Source organism: Podarcis tiliguerta, assembly GCF_965153285.1.
Source record: "Podarcis tiliguerta genome assembly, chromosome: 7".
Classification (NCBI taxonomy): domain Eukaryota; kingdom Metazoa; phylum Chordata; class Lepidosauria; order Squamata; family Lacertidae; genus Podarcis; species Podarcis tiliguerta.
Window position 1 is genome coordinate 57283267 of NC_139540.1, and position 12845 is coordinate 57296111.

Consider the following 12845-nt stretch of genomic DNA (forward strand, 5'->3'; position numbering starts at 1 on the left):
AAACACCTATCAGAATGTTTGATGTGCAGTGATTAATCCTAAAATTCAGCTCTCACAATTTGCCTGTTTATATCCAGACGCTGCAAAAGAGTAAACACATACATAAGCTTCCTAGCTGAACATGGATATATATAGCTGAACATGGATATATATAGCTGTGGTGTGACCTAGTGACAAAAAGCTCAATGTGTACACATGCACACACACCTATATATAATGGCATACAAACTTAGTCTGGTCTCAATGCCCCAAAACAACCATGCATTATTTGCACTAGCAAGGCCACATTCAGAATGGCTTCATCCTTGTTAGCTGCAAACAATTTTTGATATGATAAGAGGCATCATTTTCCTTAGTACATACATACATACATATACACATACATACATACATACATACGCATATGCATCTGCTTTTTTTTACCTATTCCACTATCTAAACAGGTTCTGGAAACACTATAAAATAGTTTTTTGTGTGTGACTAAAGGATATGTAAAGACATCACAGGCAACAATCCCTTTATCATCCCCTGCTGCAGAGGATGAACTATGATTCTGTGTTGCTTTCAGTTTCTCTTCAAGACAGAGGTAGCAGCTTACAGGTAACGGAGCTCTGCTGAAGCCCCTGAAGACAGCAGGGGAAATGACAAGAAATGTGGGAGAGTTGACTGCTAATGACCGTGTATTTAAAGTTACTTCTCCTAAAAAGGAATAACAAATGATGTTGAAAGACAAATTCACAATCTGGCAAGCATCCTTTTAAAAGGCATTCAGATCGATTTCTGTTAAGATGCTGCAATCACTAAAGCACATACATCTCACGCAAATTATAATAACATGCTTCCAGGATGATGCCTCATTTTGGAGAAGGTTCAGAAGAGCAGGTAGAAATGTATTTCAGAAATGAACCCTGACACGAATTGAATTTACAAGGTGAATGAACACTCCAGACAGCTGCCTTAATCAAAAGTACACCACGCCCCCTCCCTGCGGTAAATAAGGAGCAATTAAAGAATTCACTACAGAAATGAGCTCCATTAATCAACTTGATGCAGCAGATTGATGCACAGCCATTAAAGTTGTCTAAACAGTTTTGTTAACCTTTAACAAAAATGTGCAGGGAACACATACTGCAAACTAGCTCACAGTTGAGCCAGATGAAGCCTTGGTTCAAAGAATGTGTCTGAGGCTTACTTAGTTTGCTTTAATTCTGCCAACAATACTGTCACACACAAACAAAGTATTAACTATATGTGGCAGTTCCCATCACTGGCAATTCACCTTCTCTTACCCACAGAAGACCCAGAGAAGAACATGAATGTTTACTTATGGAGACATAAAGCCCACAGGGCAGTAAGACAGACTGAAAATACTCAGGCACAGAAAGCACAGAGTATAACTAAGGTGTCTGTCCTGATTGATACTCCATCCTGCACGCCCTTCTTGCCTTACTCCTGCTGTTAACACCACAAATCAGTACAGAAGGTGGAAAGGAGAAGAAAGTCAACAGATTGCATTAAGCACAAATGTGGGCTTTCAGTGGTAGAGTTTGGGCCCCACATGCCTTTAAGATCTACTCCTTGACAAATGAAATCCATGGTATTACCAAGAAGATAGGTTTATGCAAAGACTGACAGCGTTTGATATTGTACACACTTTCCCTTTTCTGTGCTTCTCTTGCCCTTGAAGTTTCCACCTCCCAGAAACTTACAATTTATAGTTGTTTATGGCAATGCTAGCACAAGGATACTGCAGTCAGGTCCTTGTGTAGCCTTCTCCACAAGAGCACATGCATGCCAAAGCTACAGCAGCACAACAGAGGTAAGGCCAATGTAAGAAAAAGCAGAAATCATATCGTAACTGCACCAAGAAATAATACGGTGTTTTATCATCTGCCCATATCCACAAAACAGCAGATTTTACTCCTTTAACATCCGTGTCTAAATCCAGACATGTGTTGCCTGTTGTTAGCAATTTTTAAGGCTCTGGCTGCTTTTATCTGTTATCACTTACAAACAACAACTAGCTTATTTAGCACCTGCCTAAGCAAAGCAATAGATGATGGACATTTGAGAACCAAGTTATCTCTTATTCCCTGAGCCACCTATGGTTCTGAAGAAGTAATTCCTTGCAATTTAGGGAGAGCAGCCTTTTTAGGGGGCTGGGGGAAGGAGAGACGTCTTAAGCCTACCTAAATCTGCAGAGTTGGGAAAGTAGCCATTTTGGCAAAGCCAGGTTTATAGCTGTCTCCTCCTATTACAAAACATGCAGTGCTGGAAGCCTGCAAGATGAGTCAGTGTGAATGAACCTAATGTAGTTGGAGCTGGTACTAGGGATTCTGGAAAAGAACAATGTCTGATTTACTGCAGATGATCAGTTTTCCAACCCTGTCCACTTCTATTAATTCCTGACACTATAATTCTAAACAGATTATTTCAAGGGCACTTTTATGTAAGGATCGGAAACTGCAGCCTAAGTAGTTTTCCAAAGACAGAAATTTTGGGCTATTGTTTTCAACAGCTAAATAATGTGAAGCAAATCGGAACCACTCCAACCATGTGCTACATTCATTGTTTACAAACATTCCAGTTTACACACAAAGCCCACCAGATGGAATTGTTTTTCAGTGGCACTCATATGTGGGCTGTATGTACACTCATCCGTAATAGCTGAACTAGCCCTGATATTACTATTCCTTCCACTGAGTATTTGAGCATGTCAATTGGTTCTCTCTGTGTGCTCACTTCCAATTTTCCCAGAAAAAAATGTTGAACCAGAATATGGCAAGGCATGGTTTTTACATTTGTCATACCACTATGAAACAACAGTTCAACTAAAGTAAATAAATGTAACCCCAGGTTGACTTTAACATATCTATTATGTATTTTGGAAAGTTGGTTCACTACGCACACCTCTTAATATATCGCAACCTAATTTTGCATAAGAGTTCCTGAGATCAAGGACCATGTTTTCCTCTATGATATGATACAATTGGACGCCATTTTGAATCAAGATGGCAGACTGAACCTTCCAAAGCTACATTGATTTTGACCTACCCACCTTTAGAAATTAGCTGGTAAAATATAATTCTGTGAACTAACCAAATGGTCATAGAGATCCCATCTTTGAACACTGAGTTATATCCAATGCTCATCCTACTCAGAAGAGACCCATTAAAATTAATGAACATGAGCAACTTGGGTTCATTGATTTAAGTGGGTCTACTCTGAGTAACACTTAGTTGGCTACAACCCACTATAAATGCATTTAAGCAAGACTGAGGCTTTGATTTAAAATCAGCTTCACTCTTTATTTTAAAGGGAGGTGGGGGTGGAGAGATAACAGCTAGCCAAGTCTTTAAAGTGTCACTGGACTTTAAGTGAGCCACAAGGTCCAGATCTCCTGCTAGACATACAAGACTCTTTTGGTGATGTAGATCCCATTAAACAAAGTAAAGTAATGTAGCTATATAATTCTGTTCACCTTTATAGCACTACAATTATAATGAAAACTAATAGAGCTTACTCCTTGACCCTTAATTAGCAGGAGGACTGAGAGAACCTTAAGATTTTCTGTATTTCCTTTACATTTATGACATAGAAGTGCTTCTGGAATTAGCCTTAAATTAAAGATATAGCAAGAGTGAGCCAACTATAAAAGCTTTGCATTGGAATATGAAGGCTAGCTTAGACACAAACCACGACTTTCAAATTCAAGATACATCCAAGCTAAATGGTTTTGCATTCACAATCACCTTTATGGATCAGAATCCATGCTCTACCTAAAGGCTAAAAGATTGGATAGCAGAATCCATCTTTTAAAATGTATTTTTATTTATACAAATGCTTTCTATGCCACCTTTCAGCTGTATCAGGGGCTCCCAGGGTGGTTTAGAACTGTAAAATCTCAGTATTGTTACGAACACACAGCATTAAAAGCTGGAGTAAAACAATTAAAACAAAACCAGAACTAGCAAGGTTAAAATACTGTAGCAGAAGAGAAGCATTTTAACTATCTGGCCAAAACATAACAGAGAACAGACAGAGAAGCAGCCAGTCTTTTTCTCCTTATTACTAACTACTATGACAGGCTGAACAGAGGTTAATGGGTGGCTAAATTGAAGTATACACCAAGAGTCACTTAGAAAGAAAAAAGTGACAATTACAACATCTCTTCTGCCCAAACAGAGCTGGGTGGTTTGATATATTCACAGCATACAAATATACATCTGAGTTGGACTAAATGGCCCTTGGGGTCCCTTCCAACTCTACAATTCTACTGTTCTATGATTCTCCCTCGAATGCATTCAATATTCAGTGGTTCTATTAGAGCCAGCTGGCTGGATCTTCCAAGGTCTAGCATCAAGACACAAGCATCAGTGAATTCCACCTGAAAAATCTGGCAGCAGGTTCCAGGTTTCCCACCGCCGCCCCTCTTTCTCTGCCACTGGGACAGGAAGAGCTGGTAGTATGTTTTTTCTCACTCCACGGCTCCCAAATTATATGGCTGAAAGCTGCACTGTCAGGTCCAGCCAAATCAAGTGGTCTGGGGAACCAATAGAGGCCTCGCAAGCCTCATACAACTGATGCCCCAGGCTTTGGCTCCTCCATCTGAGCAACCTGTGGCTCTCCGGGTGTTATTGGGCTGCAGCTCCCATCATTACTGCCCAGGATGGTTGGGGCTGATAGTTGTTTCAGCCTAACAACATCTGGTTCCCCACTCTTGCTCTGCAGAGTCCTGGAATCTTGCCTTGCCTAAAGCACCATCTTCCATGGCCTCATCTGACACCTCACCTTAACTCCCCTCAAGCTCTGTTTCGGTTTGGCTCACCTCACCCAAAGCCTCACCTTATCTTTATTAGCCTGAAGCTCTGTCTTGCCTCGCCTTTCCTAAACTCTGTCAAGCCCTGCTTGAAATGTTGTCATGCCAGAAGTTTTGCCTTGAATAGCTATTGAGCTACTGCTGTCACCTCCTCCTGTGTTTGACCCATCTGCCAGCCACAAGTTGTGGCTAAATTCAGAGATAAGATATTTTAAAAACAAGTAAGGGGAAACATGATAGCAGTCTTCAGATATGATTCAGAAGATGGAGCAGACTTCTTTTCTGTTTCTCGGGTGGGCAGGAAGAGAACCGACAGGTAGAAATTTCAAGGAAGCAGGTTTCAGCTAAGCAGTAGGATACAGTTCCCACTGGTACATATTATTTGACCGTGGAGCAGACTGCCTCAGGATGTAGTGAACTCTCTTTTGCAAGAGTTATTTACACAGTCTGGGTGGCCATTTGTCAGAGATGCTATAGTTGTAGCCAGCTTTGCAGATCCTGCACTGAGTACTAGCTTGGACCATCACTTCCAATATCGCTTCCAACTCATGATTCTACAGTTTTTCTACACAGTATCAGGGTTAGCGGCATCCTATGTGTAGTATCTATTACCAGATGAAACCAGACAGGAGTCTACTGTGGGGATGATTTGGTGCCTACCAAAAAATTTCTTTCTTTCTTTCTTTCTTTCTTTCTTTTTTCTAAGGATTTCTCTAAAGTGTTTTCCAGTCATTTGCGGAAGATACATTTCATATTTGATGAAATGATTTCCTTGGTTTTTTTAGAATTTGTATGGACAGTGTTAATGTCCTAGAGTTTGTTTAATGGATTTTATTGTTCTTAAAAGTTGCCTTTCAGTGTTTATGTTTTTACTGTGTGCACTGTTTCAATAGCTTTATTTCAAGAAGTGGTCTAACAATACAACAACAATTAGGATCTCTTTTCAGTTGTATCCTGAAGCTGCCTGAAGATGTACATTTCCCACATTCAATCTACATGCTAGTTCTATACCAGTAACACCTTCACCCAGGTTGCCCAGAAAGTCCTATTCAGGTTTATCAAAAGGTTCCTCAACAGTTATGCCTAAAATGCTAAACTAGCCTGTTCTGCTTCACTGCTCATTCTTAAAAATGAGAAGGTGTTCCTTCTAATATGGCAGGTAAAGCAACAGCTGGGATGCCTAACTCCCACACCTCGTAGACAACTCCACATCAGCAATCCTAGTCTTCTATGAGGCCTGACATTATCATTACACAGATCTCTGTAAATAAAGAAATATGAACTGCTGGTGTCTGGTTAGGCTTGTCTCTCTCCTTGTGTGAAAGAAGCTGCATTTAGGGCCATTGGATTGCCCTAAAGGCTTCCCAGAGTGTTGTATAATAAAAGATGACTGAAGCAGAGGCTGTGTCAACAGACACTTCCTTTGAGGGATGTAAAAAGCAGAACAATGTCTCACTCATCAAATACATCATAGGGCAAACATAGCAAGCCAAAATATCTCCCCGACCCACAGCCTTGTAAAAGAAAGTATATTACATTGTGGGGAAAGGGAAGGAGGCGATCTGGTCACAAGCCAGGTGATGCCATTATCAACTACTTAACAAAGGTCATAGGCAGAATAGCTGGAAAGGACTTTAATATGTGCATGCCACCATCAACACATCACCTTCTTAGAAGTGCAAGATGTTTCAAAGCTCATCCCAGGCCTCTCAGGGCTGGTCTAGACATTGCTGCAGTCACATGCCGGATCACTTCACATTGTTCCAAATGGTGGCAGGTATCACATAACATGCAATTTTTTCATCACATCAATCAAGCATTTTTCACCACACTACTATATGAAACCCCCCCCCCCAAAAAAAGACCATGGATACAGATGTGGCCATTTATTACCTGTGGCGGCTACCAGTAACCTTACACATTCAGCAGTATAAGGCACTGGGTCATGTGTCTCATCCATCCACATTGCAAAGAGATTTTCTAAAATCCTTATTGGAGCGATACTTTTATTAGACCAACCAAAATATCACAAAATACTATGCAAACTTTTGAGATCTTCAAAATTCTTCAGTAGGCTAAGTAGCAAGCAAGGCAATGGGGATTTGTGATGGGCTGGTGTTTAAGTGATGAAGTTTGCATCTGGTCATAGACTTAAGATGGGATGGGCGAGTGGAATGCCCTAATAAAGATTTTGGTGCTTTGGTGATAAAGATTCTTATGGTGCTTTCATTACCTTTACATTACCATGAAGAGTGTTATCCTGACTACTCCATATTTTTAAACAATGTCAGAGAACTAACACTTGCCTCACCGCATGGCTAGACTCTACTGAAAACCAGCACTGCACAAGAAGATTGCAAAAAACTTCTCTGTTAAGTATGTAGTGACATGGCAAAAACTGCACCTATTCCGTGTGGTGAGCAGCTCTACCCCTGTAGCTAACTATGTAATAAAACTATAAGCTACAGTGATTTAAAGTAGCTTCTATGTGGTAGCTAGGAAATGCAGGCCAGGCTTTCTCTAAAAATAATTATACCGCCACAGTTAACGTCTCACAGGATCACGAGTGAGACTAAACACAACCTTAAAAAGATCTAAAAATAATGGCACAAAGCCCTCCTGACAGTTCCTCTACAACAGCATTTTAGCAATTCCCAAATGTATTAGGGAACCAAATCACCTCTCGATCTGGCGTAGAATGTCAAAGATCAGCTTTACAAGCAGGAAGCCATCCTCAGCCATCCTAATTTAGCATGCCATGCCATAACAGTAGCTGGAAACTGGGTATTATATTTAGAAGTAATCAGGACATCCAAACATCTGAATTTAGTGACTTGAAAGGAAGAAAGTGGTGACCTGTTTTCAAAACTACTCATTTTCAAACTTTCAACTTCTTCTATTTTAGTAAGACTGTGCTGTTGTTTTTAAAACAGTTTTCTGAAGTCTCCTCTCTAAAACTTGTGACCTGCCTTCAACTTTCCCACACAACATCAAAATCAGAGAAGAAACACATTGGGAGAAGGGAGTGCGAAAGAAAAAAGGGCAGGTAATTTGAGTCACTTTGGCTGGAATCAGGATTCATCCTTTCTTTTTCTTTTTTACATATATAGAAAACTGAGAACGATGTAGTCTGCAACAATATTCCAGCAGTCTTTTATTCGGGCAATAAATCACTTCAATAAAAAAGGAAGGACGTTTTCTACACTTTATCATTTTCAACATACTTACCAATATTATAGAGCAACAAAGGGTGTGTTTTTTTACAATGCTTATATACTTACTGCTTCCCCCCACCCCAAAGTTCTGTAAATGTTTTGATGATTTTAGGACCCAAAGCCAACAGAATTTAAGAGATTTACATGTATTATATGTCTGGATAGCAACCGTATCTAAAAATATCACTGGCAACTGTGCTTCCCTCCTGATGCCAAGGAGACGGGCTTGACTTTCAAGATTCATGGGAGGTGTCTACTTGCCCAATATTCTCTTCAGTCAGACTTTTTTTAACATAGTTACATCTCATAGGAGTTGCATTAATGCTGTCTCAGTGATGCCAGAAAATGTGACCCAAACTGTTGGTTAAGAGAAGGAAAAGCAGCTATATGAAGACTAAGCTCCATTTCCCACACACAAAAAAAACATATGGCATGGCGGGCATTGGCAAGAAGCGACAAGGACACAGCTATGCCTAATTTATACTCCAATTTATTAATGGATGATTTCTGCCAATACACATTTCTAGCACTCTAAACCTAAATAGTGCAATTTAACTTCCCTAATAAAAAAAATGGGCTTTAAATGCAATAGCAAGCAACATATTACATACTAACTTTCTCTTTTTATAAAGACACACATCCATGTTAATGGTGCACTCCAGACAAACCTTGAAAGTGCAGGGATAGGTGTGTCAGGTTTGGCGAATATGGACCTTCCAAGACAATTGGGCCTTAACTCCCATCATCCCTTGCCATTGAGCTGGGAATGCCAGTTTGGGATCCAACAACAACTGAAGGGCCAGAGGTTCCCCATCCTTGTTTTAGTGTAAATAAATTCAAAGGGTTCGTAGAGCTGTTCATAGAGCTCTACTAGTGAATCACACCCCTCTCTCAGACTTTATGACCTACATTATGCTGACTGCACATCTAAGTCTGAGCCAAGTGCTGGCCAGGTTACCAAAATTAAAGTACTGTATCTTAGTTTTCCAATACAAAAATCACATGTGTATTCCTGTCGCTACATGTGTACGTTAATTACCCATGCTTTAGGCACTGCACTTGATGGAGCATGAGGTTTAAAGGTTGTGTGTCTTTCATTAAGACGTCAGAGATTCCCATTAAATAAATAAACAAGTGCAACAGCCAGCTGCCTTGGTAGCGAGGGGAGAAAATAGGAAAACCAAATCAAAACGCATTCTCAAAACCTTTTAAATGAAAGATTCCCCCACCCCTACCCCTTAATTGGTTTTAGACTAGAACTTAACTTTCTCTGTTTGTATAAAAACAGCATAACAGTTAATAGTAATTATTGGCAAAGCTTTCAGCAGCATTGATGGAGCGGGTAGCAAAATCAGTTCCGCAAAAGTGGCTGCATTCCTTCAGAACCATGCAAGAAAGGGTAAGAAGGCATGCTTGCCATCAGCTCCCTTGGCCCTCCTCCATTTTTGCAAAGGAGAATGAAAAGTATTGAGCAAGACCTACTTGGGAAAGTAATCCTGCAAACAATCCTGCAAAAATAAGCAATCATGCACACAGAGTGGCAGGAGGCAGTGAGATCACAGAATAACAGAATGCTCACACTATTGCTGATTTCTGCAGTGTCCACAACCTCAGCACCAATTGTAATTTGTCTCTAAGACATGCATTGCTTATTGCATGTCTTGTATTATAACACAAGATACCAAAAATCTATCTTCACATGCACATACATACATGCATTGGCTACAATAACAGAAAAACCCAACAGCTTGATCCTGAATATGGAACCTATTACAGACAGTACTGATGGGAATAATAACATTAATCCATAGGATGGGGATTCTAACACATTCTGCTTTGCTATATTGGCTAGACATTAAGCCGATATAACATCACATGATGTCATACAGTCTCATTGGCCAAAGATACACAAGGTCTTCCAGATGTGAAAAGGGGTTCTTTTTATTCATTTACTTGAGTATGAAAGGGATCTTTAACTTGCACACCATAAAAGATGAAGAACCAGAGTGTGAAATACTTATCACTTCATCAGACTGCCGCATATGATGCCAGTTCAGAATCTTCACAGACTCATGGGAATCAGCATCATTAAAGGGGGGGGGAATGGGGGGGGGAATGGACATAGGGAACTAAACACTAAATGCAGCAATTAAACACAGCCAATAACAGAAGCCATATGCAGATCAGCTAGACTTAGAGAATTATAGTCTGGATGACTGAAAAAACGCAAGTCTTGCTACACGAAAAGAGGAGGGGAAGGCCTGTTTTGATTCTGCAGTGGTGCCTCGAAAGGACAAACAACCTTTCTGCAAAGAAGATTTTTTTAAAAAAAAACATTTTCAAAAGTTAAACTGTTTCTGATTTCCTTTCCAAGACAGAAAAAGTTGGCATATAAGTGTAAGAAAATAAATAATACAGAGGAGCCTTTCTATGTCAATAGACCCATTTTAAAAGGAGGACAATATCTAGGCAAATGAGCAAATTAGACTGGACTCCACACTTTCTACTCTTGATATAAGGCTTAACGTAAAGCTTCTTTAAGAAAGAGCTAGTTGTCAAACAGAACTGTCCACAAGAACTCATTGGGGGGGGGGGGGAATCCAGTATTGGCAGTTACTAGATAGAAAGTATATGAAAGTTGGTTCGAGTGTGGACCTTCAGGGCTCCCTCCCAACTCTACAATTCTGTAATTCTCTGATTCATAGTAACCTCTTTACTCTGCTTATGGAAACCCTCAAGAATACCAAACAGGAAGACAGAAGTCGGTAGTTTGACTTTTAATTAAAGGGTGTCCCTACAGTATCACAGCGGGTTTCTATTCCAATCTGAAAACATCTAGGTAATATCCCTGTTTTTAACTGTAGGTCTGCTAAAAGAAAGCTTGCGGTATTACACAGAATCCCATAACTCACTTACCTGAGATATCTGTCCTGCAACGAAAAGGAACTCACAGTCCCACAAGTAAATCCTTTAATTACTGACTCTCTCAAAGATAAATCATCATTCAGTGCACTGACACGAGTTCTACCTGAAAGAGAGGGAAATCACCACAGAAAGGTCTTGAGTCATTTTATGTCAAAAAGAAAGTCTGGTTCTGTTTTTTAAAGGGAGAAGACAATTAAAAGTAGAGCCTGTACTATATATGGCAGTTATATATTTTCTCACAGGAACTCTAAAACCAGCACATAATAAACCTTTTAAAAACATTTTAAAGGTTTGGTGATTAAGCACGTAGAGAAATACCCTTTCCTCCATGAGCTAGGAGCTTTATAGCAGGTGAAGATTCACTCATGAGCAAAGAAATGTGAGTGTTCCAATCAATTATGAAACCACTAGAAGGAATAACACAATTACCTTTTATCTCTTGCAAACTTTAAGATGAGACAATAGCTGTACTGTAGTCCTAAAAGATACCTACAGGGATGTAAGGCTCCTTCCAAGTAAATATGCATAGGACAGCCCTGTTAATTAAAATGGTTGGGTCTCTAGAATGGTAGCGCTGGTCTCATAAGAATTCATAAGAATAAAGGACAGAATAGAGAGATGATATAATAATAATAATAATAATAATAATAATAATAATAATAATAATAATACCTTTATTGTCAATGTACAACCTGTGCACAATGAAATTAACTGAGCCTCCCCCCCCCCAAACACTCAATCTCATTGCACTCTGTGTTCTTGTCGCACAACACACCAACCCTGAAAGTCAGTTGCACTATATTATTTTCCCTTCAGCAGCCTAACAGCCCATGGGTAAAAACTGTTTTTTAGCCTGTTGGTACAACTGATTATACTTCTATATCTCCTGCCCAAGGGTAGAATATTAAAGAGGTGCTGGCCAGGGTGTGAATTGTCCCTGAGAATTTTTCTCGCTCTCCTAAGGCATCGATCCCTTGTGATGTCATCTAGCGGGCTCAGGGGACAGCCCATGATATCATGTGCTGTGTTCACCACCCTCTGTAAAGACTTTCTGTCCGTGGCTGTCAAGCCAACGTACCACACTGTGATACAATATGAGAGGACACTTTCGATTGTGGACCGGTAGAAGGAGGTCATCAACTGTTGTTTAACATTGTTCTTTCGCAAGACCCTGAGGAAATGGAGTCTCTGTTGGGTCTTCCTAACCACCTGAGTTATATTGTTTTTCCAAGTGAGGTCTTCACTAAGGTAAACTCCCAGGAAGTGTAGGAAGATACTCTCTCCATACAACCCTCCTCCCCCGATATACAACGGAGCAAGTTCCCCTCTTTTCCTCTGAAAGTCCAACACCATCACCTCCTGGCAAATAGAAGGGGAAGAATTGGAGGCAGTGAGAGATTTTACTTTCTTGGGCTCCATGAGCAATGCAGATGGTGACAGCAGTCACGAAATTAAAAGACGCCTGCTCCTTGGGAGAAAGGCGATGGCAAACCTAGACAGCATATTAAAAAGCAGAGACGTCACCTTGCCAACAATGGTCCGTATAGTTAAAGCCATGGTTTTCCCAGAAGTAATGTATGGAAGTGAGAGCTGGACCATAAAGAAGGCTGATTGCCGAAGAATTGATGCTTTTGAATTATGGTGCTGGAGGAGACTCTTGAGAGTCCCATGGACTGCAAGAAGATCAAACGCATCTGATACTAAGTCATAAACATCTGAGAAGTTCCTGGGCATGTAAAAATATTTTCACATTCTTACATTTGCTAAATGCTAAACTGGGAAGAAAACACCACTGACTTCAACAATTTCCAAGCAAACAACATTTCTAAGAGACCACTTCCTTATATAGAGTAAAAACCATTGGTCCATCTCACTCACTACTGTCT

General features: G+C 40.1%; 1 protein-coding gene across 24 annotated transcripts in view; it reads right to left on the reverse strand.

Moving 5' to 3' along the window:
• Positions 1-12845, reverse strand: part of LOC310681456 (uncharacterized protein) — a 370382-nt gene that overhangs the window by 209945 nt on the left and 147592 nt on the right. For 20 of the 24 annotated variants that reach the window (XR_014513284.1, XR_014513285.1, XR_014513287.1 and 17 more), the window contains one exon: positions 10951-11062. The exons of the other annotated variants lie outside the window; for them this stretch is intronic. Coding sequence is in view for 2 of the 20 variants with exons in the window: in XM_083449236.1 (XP_083305362.1) it covers positions 10951-11062 (112 nt within the window). In the remaining 18 variants the exon portion in view is untranslated. The remainder of the gene's footprint in view (positions 1-10950; positions 11063-12845) is intronic. 24 annotated transcript variants of the gene reach the window in all.